The sequence below is a fragment of the Centruroides vittatus genome, unplaced genomic scaffold (genome assembly GCF_030686945.1).
Source record: "Centruroides vittatus isolate TY-2023 unplaced genomic scaffold, ASM3068694v2 contig_1012, whole genome shotgun sequence".
Classification (NCBI taxonomy): domain Eukaryota; kingdom Metazoa; phylum Arthropoda; class Arachnida; order Scorpiones; family Buthidae; genus Centruroides; species Centruroides vittatus.
The window spans coordinates 387263-407269 of record NW_027120659.1 but is presented as its reverse complement, the minus strand read 5'-3'; the positions used below and the strand labels follow the sequence as shown (position 1 = coordinate 407269).

The 20007-nt window shown below is 25.4% G+C and overlaps 1 protein-coding gene across 7 annotated transcripts in view; it reads right to left on the bottom strand.

The window, feature by feature from the left end:
• Axud1 (AXIN1 up-regulated 1) overlaps positions 1-20007 on the bottom strand; it is a 70349-nt gene that overhangs the window by 10919 nt on the left and 39423 nt on the right. For 2 of the 7 annotated variants that reach the window (XM_067282825.1, XM_067282963.1), the window contains one exon: positions 7550-7686. The exons of 2 other annotated variants lie outside the window; for them this stretch is intronic. In XM_067282825.1, the coding sequence (XP_067138926.1) occupies positions 7550-7600 (51 nt within the window). In that variant the 5' untranslated portion in view covers positions 7601-7686. Of the gene's footprint in view, positions 1-1324; positions 1478-7549; positions 7687-10150; positions 10456-20007 lie in introns of those variants that run through there. 3 more of the 7 variants (XM_067282901.1, XM_067283168.1, XM_067283238.1) reach the window with 3 other exon arrangements.

Here is a 20007-nt window from a genome sequence, read left to right as displayed (position 1 = left end):
AAAATATAATAATTTAATATAAATTTAAAATTTTTTTTATAGAAATGGCATATCTCTTCTTACATATTTTTTCCAATCCTTCTTTTAAAAATTTGAACATTTTAATATTATTGAATGTTACAAAATAATTTGCTGGTTAAGGTTAAATTGTTTATTAAATCTAATGTTTTTTTTTTGCTATCTCTGTGACCATTTTCAAGATATTTCAAAATAAACTAATAGAATATTACTTATAAACAGAATTAAGTTTGTAAGTGATGTTCTATTGTTCTATTTTGGAATATCCTTAAGACAGCAGTAGAAAATGGCTATCTGAAAACATCTGATTTAATAAATAGTTTACTGGTTAAGTTTGAATTGTTTTTGCCTCATAATCAGGTTAAAGCATGACTTTAAGAAATATAGTTACAAAAATAATACATTAAAACACTCTCTCAAGAGCTTCAAAACAAAATAATATATGTATTTTTTAAAATGTTTTCATTCGAAGTTATATAAACATTTAAGGAACATGCTACTAGACATTTTAAAACCTTTTAATATTAAATATATATTTAAAATAATAATTAACAAATTATTCATCAGCTATTTTAATAAAAAAAACTTTTTTCCTATTTTAATTTTCTATTTTTTGAATTTATTACCATGTTAAATAAATATATAAATTTTTAAGCAATAATTTCCAATTCTAACTCACATTAACAAAAAATCTTTTTAAATGAAATAATTTATAAAACTAAATTTTAAATAATAAGCTTTGTAGAATTCATCTGCATAATGGTTTAGAATAATTTTAAATTTAAGGAAAAGAAAAATAGAACAAAAGGTTTTAGAAATGGATAGAATATTGGATTCTTTGGCGATTAACTCGAAAATGGAAAATTGCCATTAAGGTGGCCGCCTGAAGATGAATTTAACCAGCATGAAAAGTTCTTGGACATTAACAAATGAACAGAGATCCAAACTGAAACAGGTAATACAAACATAAAATATACACCTTACTTGCTTTTCCAGCATTTTGATGTCCTGAAGAAAGCTAAAAATGTTAGGTGTCATCTCTATACCATGAATGGTTATATCTAAAGTTTAAATATATCTGGAAGCAAAGGAATTGCTCGAAGGTTGCGTGTTCAAGTCGGACTCCAGGCTAGTTCTTTTCTTCCAGATAGTTCTAAATTATTTAATAAATTATTAAAGATTAAAGCTGAAAACATTTAGAAAAACAATTCTAAACTGTTGGAAAAGCAAGTAAGGTGTATATTTTCTCTTCGATAAACTGTTTTTTCTCAAGTTATAATAAAAAACAATTTTTTGGAAAACTAACCTTTACATAATATTTTTTGAAATTATTATTTTTCTTGGCAGAATTATCTGAAAAATTTAACTGTTTAAATTCAGAATAACATATTTTATTAATAAGGATATACTGTGTTTTTAACTCTTATGAAAACTGCAAAATAACTAGTAACAAAGAAAATGCATATCATTGTTGTAGCACTTTCACCAGATTGGCTGATTAAATTCTTTCTTATAAATTTTAAAATGATTACAAATTAAATCTCTAAATTTTTATTAAACATAAAAATTCAAGATTAAATTAGTGTATGTTACACAAAAAATTTTTAAAATAAAATGTAAACACTTAGCTTTAAAATGATAACACTTTTATTTTAAATTTTTTGACTTAAAAGATACAAATAAAAAAAAGAAACAAATTAGACATTACTGTTAGAGCATTTAGAAATATCCATTTCTTTAAACTTAAAAATTTTTCAACTAATTACAACAGTACTAATAGTTTTAGTTTTTCAAAGGACTTCAAATGGACTTTTGTAAGCATTGGCAGACTACATTGGCATATAAATGATACTATGAATCAATAACTATGAAGTAATAAAGAAATGGTAAAGTTGCAAGCTATTCATTTATCATCTTATAGCAGCATACACCTAACTGTTAATAAATCTATTATATAGATTATAAAAATACAGAAAAAATTAGCCTATTAAAAAAAAATAGGCTATTTCCTTATTTTTCATGTAATAATGTTTGTATCAGATAAGAATAGATTAAGACAAATATTAAAAATTATACAAATATAATAAAATAAACAATGTAAATAAATAATAAAAAAATAATTATAAGATAGTAATAAAAATTTTAAAAGAGATTTGTCTAATAATAACACAGTACAGTACAATCTTGGTAATTCGGCTGTTTGCAGGTCTGACATGTCTAGTAATCTGATAGTAGTTGACTCTCGGGTATTTACTGACACTGTTACCAAATCATAGTCAAGCTTTCCATTAGTTCAAACTATGGTTTCCACTAAATTTAAACACCTTCCCACTAAATATGGCACAATATCAAACTGGGCACAAAGGTAACACAATTTTAAGAACTGTTAGGTTCATCATCTTAGACCACTGAAAGAGGGGAAATCATATTAATTAATTTTCTACAAATTATGACTTAAAAAGTTCATAGAAAATTAACGATTACAAAATTCTGAACCATACATTAACAGAAAAATTAAATAGAATTCTAATGCAAAAAACTGGTTCTATCTACTTCTATTTACAAGAATTTTTGGAAAAAGATTTTACCACAGAAAAAACAGCATTAAATCTTTTATCAGCATCTGTTGGGGAGATTGTCTGCATAACCAGAAGTTACTATCAACCTTAATTTGGTTTTAACATTTTTTTTTTTAGAAATTGTATTAAACTGCTTCATAATATAACTTATATATTTAATTATTAAATTATTTCAAGTGTAACTTTGATATCAATGTCTAATTTTTAGTTTTTTTTGAGAATTTCATTATTATTCTTAATATTTCTGAATAACTGCATTTCAAAATACAGTCAAACCTCTCTGTAATGAACCCCAAGGGACTGAACAACTCTTCCATAGTAGACAGATTTCTGTTATGTATAGGTTACCTACTATAGGTATTCCTTGATTAATGCAAATAATAAATTTCTCGATGTTACTGCATATATTAAATTGTACCTCGGTACTTGACTGAACAATCACCACCCGCTAGAATAAATTTTCAGTTAATAACAAATATTTTTTCTTTAACTTTTTCATTCATCCGTAAAAAAAATACTCTAAGATAAAAATGAGTAACCAATTTAAAAATAAAATAAAATAAAACCTTACAACTGCCTACATTCATCAAACAAAATTATACTCAATTCAGTTCATTGTTTTTTATAAGTGGGGGAAAAAAACTGCATGTAGAACACAATTAGCATGTTTTACAACCATTTCAAATGGATGAAGTGCTTCAACAAACACATGTCTGTGACAATCTAACAATTTCTTCCTGCAATCTCTCTTCAACAGCTTTTGGGGCTCATATGATTTTGCATCCTTTAGTTCAAAATTTCCTGAATGAAATTTTGAAAAAACCACATTTGACACATTCAAAGTTTAGAAGCATCTTCCCCATACACAGTATGAATATTTTTTTTACCATTTGCATAGTGTGATATCCTTTACAAAACTTAAAAAGCATGCATAATATGCCCAATGTGCATTTTATCTGCAGACATTTCAATTTGATTTTATTCAAACAAAATGTGATGTAAAAAAGTTTAAAATAAGCTTCAAAACAAAGAATAAAAACTCACATCAAGAATAATGTGTTAAATTTTTCAACTTATAATTACATTAGATATTTATGTTAAGTAAAAACAGCTGTTAAAAAAAAATATGCAAAAACTTTCTGTTCAAATTCCAAAATTACTGTAATACAGTAGTCATATTTTGCTATTCTGTATTGGGTATGTGTATTTTTTGACTTTTATGATTTATACATTCTAGGCTTGTAAACTTCTTGTTAAATCAGATAAAGATGCAATCAGATAAAGATGCCAATTTTTTCATTATACGCCTGATTTTCCTTTCCATTTCCGCATTAGACAGTTTTTGCTGTATACTGGTTAATTTACATTAATTAAGAAATTTTCCGTGAATGACAGGATTTTGCTATATACAGGTTCCTTTGTACAGTTTTGACTGTATTTATTAAGAATGAAAGTATAATATAAATTTACATATATATTATATACCCACACCTATAGTAAAACATTTAAGTGTTCAAGTGTAACTAATTTTTATATTTTATTTTATAATTTTATATGATATTTAGATGGGTATATACTGTTATTTTTCAATATTTTAGAAAAATAACAATATATTGTTGCTTATAGTATAGTAGAAACTATACCAATAAAATACTATAATATTCAGCTTCATACTGAAATATATACTCAACATCAGTGTTTCTCAAACTTTTTGGACCGCGACCCCCGATCCGCACTTAAAAATTTCAAAAGGACCCCCGAAGAATGAGTATGTGTCGAAAAACATCCCGGAGGGAGGGGGTTAAGCTCGTGTTTAAATATTTATATTCTTTTTATTATTTATATGTGCAATTTATTTAAGTAAAAATTATTTTATATAGTTTTTATTTCTATTATTTCTAAACATGAATCCATAGTAAATTTATAAAATATTTGAAAAAAATTGATCTAGAATCAATTTTTCAGCGACCCTCCAAATATTTTTCACGATCCCCCTTGGGGGTCGTGACCCCCACTTTGAGAATCACTGCTCAACATAATATCAATGTAATATTGTATGTACTGTATAGTACATACTATGTGTATTAGAAAATATGTTTAAAAGCAATCATAACACATTCAACTCCTCATAAAAAATAATTTCAATACAGAACTAGTTCATTTAAAATGGTTTATTTTGCAGAATTCCCAAAAATTAACTGGTTAATGTTACCTATGGTTCCAAGATGGCAGATTGTCTCCGATTCCAGCAAATAGAAGAAGGGAAACAATGGGGTCGCACATTCTAACCTAACCTAACCTATTCTAATAAATTACCATAATTATTACCAACAAAATTATTAGAATAGGTTAGGTTAGAACGTGTGTTCCCACTGTTTCCTTGCTGGAATCAGACAAGCTGCCATCTTGGAACCATGGGTAACATTAACCAATTAACTTAGAATCAAATGCAACATTAATTCTTTAATTCTTAGTTTATTATTTAGTTATTAGTTTAAATAGGTAAATAGATTAAAAAAAAAAGTTTATTAAATTTATAAAATTCTTTTAATTTTATTCCTAATAAATTTATAAATAAAACTAATTTTGTAAGAATTTGTTTTAAATTCTACAGTTCAATAGATACAGAAGAAAAATTTTCATTCATTTCTCAACTTTTAATTATTACAACAATACTCATTGAACTTACTGTCTGCCACAATAATTTTTCAAAGTATTTTATCCTAGTCCATAATTATGCTTAATGACGAATAATTATGGATTATGATGTTAAATTTAAAACAATTTGAAGTTTATATTGTTTTTCTCGATTTCTATGTACAAATTGATTGCCAATGACTGAAATGGCTTACACACACTGCCGACTCAGAGCTTGGCATATTGATTTTTTCTATTTCTGAATAATCTTTGAAACAATTTAAAATTTATGCAACTGGCATGATAATCTGTTATAAAAAGTGTAAATAATTATTTTAATGTTTTAGAGATTGATTTCTACTATTATTACCGAGCGAAACCAATGAATACACAATCACTGTTGAATATTTTATTATATATTCTGATTACTGCAATAGAAATTTGTATAATTTCTGTAAAAGGATTCAGTTTAAGAATGAATTTCATTAATATTGATTGATCATATACAGATATCAACCAAATGCAATATAATTTTCACAAGCGTATTTTCTATTACAATCTAAAACAAATTAAATTCAGTATATAAATATATATGAAATTCACAGTAGTTAATGTTAATAAAGATCACACCATCATTACTTAAAAAATTTCTTATGCATACAAAAATTGATTCCAAGGTAAATTTTTATTTTCTTATAACTCCTTATAATCCTGACAACTTTTTTCAGGTTTGTTAAATCGAACAATACGTAAAAAACAAGATTTATAATTAAACATTTTTTCAATTTTTAAAAAAAGCAAGCTTTAAAATATGAATCCTAATAGATTATTTCTGTGTTTACCAAAGAAAGAAATGAAAATCTAGACAAAAATGATCATAGAAAAGAACTAAATCTGTCTGTTTTGGATTCATCCAGAATAATGCAGTTACACAATTTTTGCAATTCATTTATATATAATAGGTTAATAACTGTTTAATTAAAACTGAAATTTTAATCATGTAACATTGTCATAATGATTTCACTTCTACAACACTAAGAAAATTTGTATTTCTTTACTATTCATAAAACGAAAAAGTAAATGTTATTAAATTTCCTCATTTATATATCATCATCATCACATAATAATAATAATAATAATAATAACAATAATATTATTATTATTATTACTTGTGAAGTTTTTTATTTATATTAACATAATAAAATCAATACAAGATTATAAATTTGTCTAATGATATAATTTTTCTATCCAATTTTTCCACCATTCATGCATCTAGTTTTGTGATTTAAATAAAGAGCAAACAAAATGTTATTGATTCAATTATTTTGAATTTACAGTGAGATTCTTTTCGTGATAGTTTACTGCTTTTAAAAAGTTAACAACTTTCATTTCTTTTGCTTTCTTTATTAATATGAAATTAATGCTTTTATTCATATAGAATATTTCAACTAAAAGTTAATTATTTATAACCTTTTAGTTAAAATTATCTCAAAAAAAATTTTTTTTGTTTTATAATACAAATCAATTAGAGAGCATTTTTTAAAACAAATTTTAATCATTCTATAAAAAGTCTTTTACCAGTTATCAGTGGTATTATTTTTTTACACATTAGTTATACAATTTGATTTGAAACATCACCCACAAAACTTTTTCATTCTGAAATGGGTTTTAATACAAATTATCTAAAAATATAAAGAATTTAAGGATATAAAACATACAAAAAGTAGATTTTATAAATGAATAAATAAACTGGCATTGTAACAGATATAAATTCATTCTTTGAATCCAAAATAAAGTAACATTAAAATCTGAACTTAATAAAATTATTTACATTCAAATAATACACAAACTATTTCTCTGCACAGTAAATTATATATAAAACCGATGTCTTCTCCATTTTCTATCAGTATTTATCATCATTGTTAGAGCCATCCTACATTTATAAATCCAATAAATGCAGGTTCATTTCCCATCTGGAACTAAACATGTATTCTATTTTTCTGTCTAACTTCTAATTTTTGTTTTTTTTTTTTTTTTCAGTTAGAAATTATTTATAGTTTGTAAAATAATTGATTGGTCAATTTCTTTAACAAAACCGACCAATCAATTCTTTTACGAACGCATTCTTAATTTTTAATTGTGTGTTTAGGCTCGTTCTATACACTTAATTTATTATATAAATTTATTATTAATATCTTTAACGGTCCAATAGACAAGCTAAACAGAACAAATTTTAAAAAGTTATTAAAATTCATCATTTCATTTAATTATTATAATTATTATTATTAATATTGAATAAGCAAAGAAAAACTAACCAGCTTATGTAGATAGAAGAAGCCTATTTTTAATCCAAGTAAAAAATGCATTAGAGAAAATTATTTCATCTTCAGTTCAGACTCAAATATTAAACACAAACTGTAATTGTGAGTGTCATGTTCATTTAAATCACACACTAGAATTTTAAAGAGAGAATTTTAAAAAACTTTTAAATATCAATGCAAATTAATGATGATATTAATAAAATAAAATACTGATTATAAATTTAAAAATCTAATAGAAACCAAAATGAAACTGCATAATATAATTTTAAACAAGTTAATGTTTTAAGCACAAATACACCATACAATTTACATGCATTATTTTTCTTAATAAAGGCATAAAATGTAATCAATATTAACAGGTAAACAAAATCTCTAGAGAAATTAGATTCATCTTGTGTAATTACAACTTTTTATTTGATTCGGACATAAATTCAATCACAACAAAGATTTACAAATTAATAAATTATACGAAACAATTGGATGTATAAGTATATTAAATCTATAAATATATTATTAGCAATATAAAATCCAGAAGTTGAATAAATAAGTTACAGCAATATATAATATTATTATTTTTTTTTTTTAATTTTCAAGCTCAGTTAAAATATAATTTAATCTTGACATTAAGTAGACTTTGCCATTATAATCATTAAAAGAAAATCTTTATCTAGTCTGTATTTACTTCTTTTTTTTCCATGTAAAGGGCTTTTTAAATAAAAAGTGACATATATTCTTATAATAATATATATTTAACTTATTATTTATTTTAGATCATTTTTATTGAGACAAAAATTAGATTCAAAAATTAACAATAAAACTTCATGAAACCAATAAAAATTTATTGCAAAATATATTATTTTGGTCAATTTGGTAAATCCTCATTAAATTAAAAACAATGAATATATAAGGTATACAAAAAAACAATATATGTACAAATCTAAAGTATGTGCTGAAGGTTTGTATGTGTGTATAAAATATAAAAAAATACAAACCTTTAAATAAATGGAAAAAAAAATTATGTAAAAAGTAAGCAGGCCTACACATTTAATAAAATTTATAGTAGTATATAATCCATTATATTTAATTCAAAATAGCAGTTCATTTTTAGAGCAGAATGATATTTGAACCCACCTTCTGCTCTAAAAATGTTATCAACAAAGTCATCATCCAATTATATTCAATAAATTTACTAACAAAACTTTTATAAAATTTATTATTTATAATTATAAGTAAAATGTTAAACTCAATATATCAAAAAATAAATGTAGAAATATATTTAATTTCATTACAAATTTATACTTCTTTTTACAGAGCTATCCCTTGTATGAATATAACAATGAAAAACAATGATCATAAAAATACTGATAAAGATTCAAATCTTTATTATATTTAATAATATTCTTCAATTAATTCTATAATGACTTTTATTTGCATTTTCTCACTAATTATATCAATTTTTCTTGTTCTACCATTACATACGATAACTTTTTCATGCAATATATAACAGTGTGTGGATGTCTGAGTAAACATTTTTATTGATCAAATATACAATTCTAGATTCACTTTCATTTTCAATTTTACTACTTTCAATATATCTTTACAATAAAATAAATATCCTCAATCAAAGGTATTTCCATTCATAAATGATAACAGCAGTAATATTTCTTTGAACACTTTTTTTAAGTATTAATAACAGAATATGCTTATTTAATATTAAAAACAATGATGATAATATTACATTTGTATTGATTTCATTAATATAGGCAATTGCTTCTCTGTAATACAATGAAAAGATGAAAATACGCTATATTTCAAAAATATATTTTTATACCGTGCATAAATGTATAAAATTTGTATTTATTCCAAGACTTTTTAAAATATCCAAACATCAAATTTACAAAGTGCTTGAAAATTTGACTCAAAAAATATTTGAGACTTTTTTCCACACTATTTTTAAAGTAAAAAAAATATTTAAAAAAAAAACAAACAAATAATTACGCCATGCTGTAGAGCAGATTAAAAACAGTCTAAAATTTTTTCATTCTGAAATGGGTTTTAATACAAATTATCTAAAAATCACAATTTCAAAATATTTTTAAATAAATGAGTAATTTGTTACAAATCTGTCATAACTTTCTAACGCATGTTTTAATCTTTATTAAAAAATTTAAATATCATCTTTAACAACACTTAAAATTTTAAAAGAATGAATTGTCATTTACCGAATGATTTGTATAATCTTGGGATTAAATATGTTAAGAAAAACTTTTTACAAAATAAGTACATTTAAATTATTGAAAAGCACGAAGAAAAAAAAAACACCACTATTAGGAAATAAATGAATTTATAACCAAATAAAAATATTTATCTGCTTGACTTAACACTTTAAATTTATTGATTTAAAAATATAAAAATCAAAATTGGTTTAATTTAAAGAAAAATTTGATATGTATAAATACACACACACATACACATATTCACACAAACACACGTATATGTCTTACAACAGGACATTTCACTCTGAGACAACTAATGCATCAGACAGCATTTCTGGTTGTGAAACTCTAGTTAAAGTGGGAGGGACAAAAGACACACCTGAGTTAACTGTCAGTCCAAGTTAGTCCATGTCATTCTATCCAGCCCATTTTTCACAAAGTAATGGTGAAAACAAAGCAGTGTACAGGTATGTATCTGGCTAAGCTGGCAACATCTATTGATCAGTCATCATAGTCACTAGCAGTGCTCAGCCTGGAAAAATCAATATGTTCTGTCTATTGTGTTTGTAGGGAGGGAAGGTAGATGCTGTTGTGCGATTTTCATTCACTACAGACTATGACTTAATAGATTTTGATGAATGCTATAAGAGATTTTTCTGAACGTTATTCAAATTTCAGTCATATCTAAAAATTAAATATTTCATTACATACTGTATTAATAAACACAAACACTTGTTAAACTGAATAAAACTTTAAATTAATTTAAATTTTACAGATCAATACAATTAATTTTTCATATATAATTTATATATAAATATTTAGAAAGTATTTAAAAATATAAATAATTTAAATCAGTACACTTTTATTATGAATTAACTATTTTACGAATAATTTTTGAAAAATTATAATTTACCAAAAAGACTATAATTGAAGCTTAAAAATATTTTATTAAAAAAAGGTTCCTTTCAAAATTGAAACTTCAACTGACATTTCACATTTAAATTTGAAAACATGACAGAATATATAACAAAATAAATTAAATTATAATAAGAATACAATGAACTGTTTTATGTTTTTCCCCCTTCTTATTTTAACGTATTTCTATTAATGAAAAATTTTTTTATACATTAAATTTTCACAAGCATGAAATGGATAAACTAATTCTAAATAATACCCTTTTTTTAATCAACAGAGATGAAAGATTACAATAAAAATTGCATTTTAAATATAAATTCCTACTTAATATTTTAAATTTAATAAATATTTTCAAACCATGAAATAAAATCATCATATTAATAATGACTATATTACATCAAAATCAATATATTAAATTTCCTAATCCATAACTAGATTTGTAAAATTAATAAAAACAATCAATATAGGAATAAATTTATATTTACTTACAATATGAATTTTAATGAAATAATTATCTACTTCAACTTTTTAAAATTCTATTTGTCTTAATAAATCTTATTTAAAAGATTGAACATTTTTAAAACTAAGATTTTGTTTTCATTTTATTCAATAAAATTTTATCTAACATAGTATTATCAATACAACTGATACTTTATGCTGTTTATCAATCACGAAATAAACGAGACTCAAAAAATTTTGGTGTGAATTTATTCCAAAATTTATTTATATGTAATATTAGATTTATTTGCATCTAAGAATGTAATTGTTTAATGAATAAGAAATTGGTAATATTTATTCATTTTTATTTTAAAATATTATTATTAGATTGCTAAAAAATAAACTTTTAATTATTCAAAAAAAATGACAATTTTAAACTTTTATCCATTTACAATAGATAACTCAGCATTTAGGAATCCTACATCTTATTCAAAATTTTTATAAACTATTCGTTCGTCGTCTTCAGCTTCTGTATCTTTAACAGAAGTTGGAAATTATGTTTCCATAAATAATCTTATCACCTGCAAAGTAATACAAATTACTTTAAATTATCCCCTTGATTACTACAAATTAATTCATATTAATCCATTTTACAAAATAATTTCTTTATATTTTATATTTATTTAATCAAAAAATTTATTTAAAACTATATATATTATATCTGTTTTTAACAAGAGATAGTAATATATTCAAGAATAAAATAGTTTTGTAAAATATTTTGGTAAATCTAATTTTACGTTATTATTGTTTTTTAAGTGTAAAATAATAATTAAATGTTCGTAATTTCACTAGGGGAATTATGCAGGCTTTTGTATAACATTTGATAAGCAACCATACTCATACAAAAACAAAAAAAAATTTTACTACTGTTCTAATTTTCTGTTTATGATTAATATGATCATAATAAAAAAAATTGCTTAACACAAAACTGATTTTCTTATTTTGAAATCAGTTTCACGATAAAAATATTTTTTAAATACTGTAATGTAACTTTTTAATAATAGTAATAAAAAAAAATAAATTTAAAATTCACAGCGTAATTACTTTACAAACTTTGCTTTTTAATATATTATAATTGAAACTATAAATAAAATGAGATAAACAAAAAAATAATCAATGAAATTTTGTAATCATAAATTTTATAATACAGTATTTTAAATACAAATATAACCGCAATCATTTTTCTTCAAAATATTTTAAATGTACAAAATAATGATTTTTTGATTGATCACTCAATAAAAATCCATACACAACAAGGTTTTAGTAGTATTGATTTCCAAAGTAATATATACATTATTTAAATTAAAAAGAAAACAACAATTATATTAGCAAATTTTGGATGAATATCAATATATATAATTAAAATAATTTTAATTATGATAATAAAAACTTTCAAATTTTTTAGGTTATTAATGATTTTTACAAAAAGAAATAAATTTTCCAGAAGTTTTTCAATCTAGTAATTTAAATTTATTTGTTTATTTCTTAAAATAAACAAGTAACAGAAAATCATATTCTGATTGGGCAGCAATTTGAAAAAATTGTAAAGCTATAAATTTCCACTGTTGTCCCGTCCATCCATCTTTCCTTAATCTCAAGAATGGAATTAGATAGATGAAAGACAAGGCCAGACTTTAGGGGCAGAAGACCCCAATTAACTATATGTGAACTTCTAATGCAAACTGAGTCATGTTATTTCAATTCAAAAATCTTCCCCTGAAAGGTGTTAAATAGGTGACTGGCACAACTATTGTTAAAGGAAAAGTATGATGTACAGGGGTAAGCCACTACTAATTTCAGGTGGAGAGCATATACAGTAGAGCATCGTTTATCCGAATCAATTGGGGACTGGGGTTGTTTGGATAACTGATTTTTTCGGATAACCGATTATGTACGAAAAAAAATATTAACCTATCCGATGTTGAAATTTTTCTCCATTGCGTGTCGCTTTGTGTTGAATTTTTGTCGATTTTAAGCCTAACGAAAATTTTTATAATAATAATCGAGGCTATTGTATCGTTAAAAAATATTTCTTTATTTTGTACAAACAAAATAAATATATTGAAAAATATAAAAACAAAAAAATTATACTTTAGAAGTTAATCTGGTATCAAAAACGTTCGATTCGGCACGACATAGTCCAACTGGAAAGCTTTTGGTTGACCGGTTTTCGGATAAACGATGCTCTACTGTATTTTAAATTAAATAAATTTAAAATATAATATGATAAAAAATTGCAGCCTGGAATTTGACTGTGTCACAATAAATAATTACTCGTATATAATATTTATATGTATTTAAAAACAAAAAACACAAATATTGTTACGTTTATTAGTCTGACTTTGTCTAGTAGTAGCAGCAATCTTGAATGTAACTTTGATCCAAAGTAATTTCTGAATCTACATTCTGAAATTTCTGCTTCACAAAACCAAAATAATAAAAGAAAAACCACACACAATTTTTGCTTTGTTTAAACTTAATTTTTTCAAATAATTTATAAGATATACAATATCTTAGTAATACCAAACTACCTGCTGGATTTTTAATAGGCTGTAGTAAAGCTAATTAAGAAATGGATACAAAGAAATTTGGCTATTTTGATACAGTTAAGCTGGCTTAACTGTATCAAAATAGCCAAATTGCTTTGTATGTTTATTAATAAGCCTTACTACAGCTAATTAAAAATCTGGTAGATCATTTGATATAATTTACAGTATATAAATTACACTGTTTTAAATCCATAATCAACTTAAACAATATACAAGGTAGAGATACAGTCAAACCTCAAATTTTGAACTTAATTCATTCCTAAAAGTTGTTCAAAAACCAATCTGTTTCAGTTTGAGAACAAATTGGTAAACAATAATATAAAATAATACAAATAACAAAAATACAACATAAAATGGATTAATCTGTTCCCGACCCCAAAAACAAAGCCTTATTTTATTACATTTTTTAGCTGTATTTCATGCATAAAAATGCCTACACTTGCAATATAATAATATAGTATCTATTAATATATTAAAAGGTTCAATTTTAATTTAAATTAAGTAATTAATTTTGATTTTATTTTTTGTTTCAGTTTTGGTGTAAAAACCAGAGGTTTATCATTTTTAGTTTTATTAATTATCCATCTTGTAAAGTGGGTGATCGGTTAACGAACATAATTCGTTCCAAGACTTTGTTCACTATCCGAATTGATTGTTAACTGATCGCCCAATGTATTAATAAATATTAAATTAAATATTAATACTACAATATATATTATATTATATATTAACAAATTTTTATTATTTAATTTGAGTTAAGCACCTTTAGATTCATGGATGACATTATTTATATTACACAAATGTCAATTAACACAGTTTTTATTTATTAATTTGATTTCAATTGCAACACTTACTGAAAAACAGTATTAGTATCTTACTCACAAGCAAAATGAAATATAATTTGAATAACTACATCATTGATGGTTTGTGTCATGACATCTAATGACGCAAGGAGATCTTGGCACCACTAAGTTCTGAATTGGTAGTCCCATCATCAGGTCAGGCTGTCGACTTTCTTTAACACAGGAAGTATAGGGAATTGATCGTCTGTGGACAACTCTTGCCAAGTAGCTTGTTTGGCAACAGAGTTATCGCATGGCAACTGGAGCAAATGTGTGAAGTTCAAATTTTTGTTCATTAACCAAATTGTTCGTAAACAGAGGTGTTCAAAACCCAAGGTTTGATTGCATTTAAAAGACGCTATAATTTCAAATCAAAAACATTGTTTTAAATATACAAAATAATTTCACGCTAAATCTATTTATTTAGTTTATCATAAAAAAAAATGCAAAAGTTTTCCTTATCATACAGCACATTTATTCCAAATTCCATACCTTCTGTATTTTAAAATAATATAAAATTAATCTCTGTATTATATTTTTACATTTTTTTCTGTTTTTCTCAGAACACTTATAAATACCTGATCAATGATCTGTGTCAATTATTTTTATTCTCCCTTAAAACAAGATATTATTGGGTTATTCGGAAAGTTCATAGCAATTTTTAAGAGAAATAAAAGAAATTGTTTTAAAACTAAAAATATACTTTTATTCCATTATGTATGCACCATTGTTTTTAATGACGTGTTGCCATCTACGGGGCAGCTTCATGATACCCTCTTCATAGAACTTTCCAGTTTTTCCCGCAAAAAACTGATCCACGTGGTTTTTGCAAGCTTCCAAAGTATCAAAGTTTTTATCATAAAGGGAATTTTGTAGAGAACGGAACAAATGGTAGTCTGACGGGGCAAGGTCGGGTGAGTAAGGGGGGTGGGGTAAAACATCCCAACCTAGTTCCAATAATTTTTGGCGTGTTCGTAAAGACGTGTGAGGTCTGGCATTATCTTGGTGAAACACAATGCCTTTTCTATTGGCCAGTTCCGGACATTTTTCTTTAATTGCCAGCTTATCCAATTGGGAACAATACTTATCAGAATCAATTGTTTGATTCTGTGGCAGCAGCTCGTAGTACAGGATTCCTTTCCAATCCCACCAGACAGTGAGCATAACCTTCTTTGGATGAAGACCAGCCTTTGGAGTTTTTGATGGTGATTCATTTTTTTTTACCCCATGATCGTTTTCGGCTGATGTTATAAATGATCCACTTTTCATCACCTGTCACTAAACGCTTCAAAAAAAGGTCATTTTCATTTCGTCTTTCAAGAGAATCAAAAATGCCATCCAGTAAGTTTTTTCTGTTAAGTTGTGAGGTATCCAAATGTCATAACGATTCACGTATCCAAGCTTCTTTAGATGTTGAAATACAGTACTGTTTGATGACTTCACTATGTCTGCAATCTCTCGAGTTGTGTAATGAGGGTTTTCATCCAATAATGCTTTGATCTGGTCCTCTTCAATAACAGGGGGTCTTCCTGAGCGAGGAGCATCTTCAAGGCTGAAATTACCCGTTTTAAATTTTGCAAACCACTTTCGAACAGTTGATTCTGATACAGCACTCCCACCATAAACATCACATATCTTTTTTGCCATTTGTACAGCATTTTTGCCTTTACGAAAAAAGAAAAGAAACAAGTGTCAATAATGCACGTTGTTCGCATCCATTTTTTACAATGAGACAAATTAAACGCTATTTGAATAATCTTAACGGTTTTTTTGTAACGAAATCATCTCAAGGTCATTTATCGTAATATTCATTGGTTCGTACAATTCTAATCATTTTTGCGTCAATCAGTGTCTCAACTGTAAGCTATTAAAAATCGCTACGAACTTTCCGAACAACCCAATACTTCTTTTAATTCAATTTCTTTCGCTCTGGTTATATTAATTGTTTTTGAATACTAAATTTACCAATTAATTTACTCTGATTGTGGCCTTTCTCATGATTTCATCAACACTGTGGTCTTTTACATCAATCAACCATCAGCAATCTTTTTTAAGTATAATTTAATGTCCTTAACAATTTCAAACATAAACTTCCTACCTATGTTAAATCTATCTTGAAATTATTGAAACCTTTCACCCCATAATTCTTGACTGCTGCTCAAAACACTTGTAGGTGGCTTTAATACTAACAACTTCATTTAAAAAACTAATTAAAAAGCTATTTTCTTTCATGTAAATGCAAAAAGAAAATATCTAATTTTATTTTTCAGAATTTTTTTCTTTATTAGATATCCCACAAGGCTTTAGTTCTAGCATCCCCTTTGGTACAGTTTATGTTTATCAATTTCTTTTTATTCCAAACTCTCTTACTGCATAGATGCAGATATCAACTAATTACTGTTATACATCAACTAATTAATTTTGTTGCAGTTAATAACTGCAACAAAATTCCACAACAAAATCTTAACAAGCTAATCCTAGAATGTAAAAACAATCATTCTTTCAATTAACAGTAAAAAAAAAAAAACAAAAGCAATGTGTTTTGATTCTGTCAAACTACCACTAATATAAAATTTTATATTAACAATTCAATAAATTACCAATATTGGTGTAACTTTAAACTCTAAATGTATTCTCATTTGCACACAGAATATTTAATTTAAAAAATATTCATATGATGATGATGATTGATTTGGCAAATTGCAAATTTATTAATTCCAAAACTGTTCTCCACTCACTATTTTTCATTAACATTCAGCCATTTACAGATTATGCTATTACCTGAATATATGGACTTCTGGTTTTATTTCAATTCAAAAATTTTCTCCTGAACAAAGTTAGATAGATGACCAACATGACTCTGTTGTTAACAGGAAGAATATGATGTACAGGGGCAAGACACTACTAAAATTGAGAGCATTATGATAAAAAATTGCAGCCTGACATTGTGACAATGTCAATAAATAATAGTTCATTCTAAAGTTTTCCAACCTTTCTGCCACAGACTTGACAACAATTGCCAGAGTTTGCCTAGGACTTTTTAAATGCATCACATATCTAACCAGATCTTTACTTATATAAATTTTTTCATGGCCTGCTATGCTACCATATTCCTGTATGAATTTAAGAATTTCCACCAACATTAACAGGATTAAATCATGTTTTCAACTTCCAAACCATCAACTAAATATAACAAACTGCCTTTCTTTTTTTTACACATTTCTCCTCTTCCACATAGAAAACTCACTACATTTAAATTTTCATTTAATCACAAATATACGTAAAAAGAAAATTATATAATTAATCTTTAGACTTTTAGATTTTAAATACACCTTTGTTATGTCATTTTACTACATAAATTTTTTACAAACAAGAGACAAGTCGCTCCAAAATTTATTAGACGATCACCATTTACACTGATGTTCCAGAACAATTTTATAGACAGCCGGACCTTCCTTTTTAGGCTACTCAACTGCCTACTTTTTTTAAAAAGTCCCTTTAAAAAACACAGAAAAACCAATAAAGTTAAAAAATCTTTAAAATTGGTATGGTAATCTTACGACATCTTCTTTAGGTCATCCTTATCCCGTCAAGATCTCAGCTCCTTTTATCCACTGAGAATTAGCGCTGTTTAATGTAGATTACGCCGATATATCCCTCTGGTGACGATGACCTAAAGAAGATGTCGTAAGATTACCATACCAATTTTAAAGATTTTTTAACTTTATTGGTTTTTCTGTGTTTTTTAAAGGGACTTTTTAAAAAAAGTAGGCAGTTGAGTAGCCTAAAAAGGAAGGTCCAGCTGTCTATAAAATTGTTCTGGAACATCAGTGTAAATGGTGATCGTCTAATAAATTTTGGAGCGACTTGTCTCGTTTGTAAAAAATATATTTATCCATCCGACAAAAATTAAACATAAATTTTTTACTTGTTTCATATTTTATTGTACGTTTTAATAAGTTTTCTTGTTTTGTTTAGTGAGGGTGGCACTTATATCATTGAGATTTTGCCTATAATAGATTAAAAATTAAAAAAATCAATTCAGAAACTAAAAAAGTGCTATATCTGGAGTGAAAATATAAAATTTAAAAATAATAATGTTTAAATTTTTTCCCCATCTTTATAAACTCAAGAAAAGTAAATAATCATTAAAATACTAATGTACTAATAAGAAATATTGCCTTAAAAATTTAAAAGAATTTAAACCATTTAAAAAAGCATTTTTTTGTTTGCACATTACTAAATAATGACATTCTATTTTTCTTAAACATGAAGATAAGAAAATGTTTGACATTAGAATTTTAACTGTAAACTCACATTTTATAAATACTTTATTCTAAAATATAGAATAGACAATATAACTAAACTTTGATATATAGTTTTATGATACTAATAAATCATGCAGCTATAAAATCGGCTATACAATTTTTTTACTCCTATAAAATAAATATTGGTTAATATATACCTGACCTTCGTAGTTTAGTGAAAGATTGATTCTAAGAATTGACACCTGGAAGACATTACTACATTTACACTTCAAAAGAAAGTTCAATTTAAATAAGATTTTAATGTGCATGAGAACAGTCTTTCTATATGTTTTGGCCAGTGTCATCATGTTGAAAAAATATATAACAATTGTTGTTATCAAAGATAAGAATACAATCACCAAAAAATTGTTTTAAAATGTAATGCTCTTGATCTATTTAATAGATCATCAAAAAAGGACAAATTAGTTTAAATTAGGACATTCAAAATACAAATAATAATAATAAAATTGAATAAATATTATTAATTAAATACAATAACTAAATGATTATGATAGATTATTAAAATAAATATATACAGTGAATTCCTACACATAATGTGCTCCCCTATAATGCAAATTTGTATAATGCAACAAAAAATTGTGAACAGTACTCATACAAAATTTTCATTTTGTCGTCTAGAAGTACGTAAGTTTTCTTCTTCAACTTCTAGGTCTAGGTTTAAACTTTGCACCAAATCATCTGATACTGCATGTCTCAATAACATGATATCCTATAATGTGGAACATAACCCTGTGTTGTACAGGGCTTTGCTGTAAGTCTTTGAATGTTTCAAAAATAACAAATAAAAAAGAATGACTCAAATAACTTTAGGAGCCTGATGAAAGCTACGAAGCTTTAATTAAAGCAAACCTCCAAATTGTGGGGAGAAAATCTGCATCTTAAGCATTTAAACAAGTCCCTTATGCTTTATTTTAAATACATTCATTGCCATAAAAATTAGTGCACCAAGGAGTTGTCAGAATTGAACGAAATTAAACATGTGTGAGTGTAACAATGATATAAGTGATTACAAAATGAAAGCAAAAGGATTAATAAGAAAAATTACAAATGAAAGGAGGTTCTAGTATCCTGTTGGGCCATCTCTAGCATGAATACACGATGTGT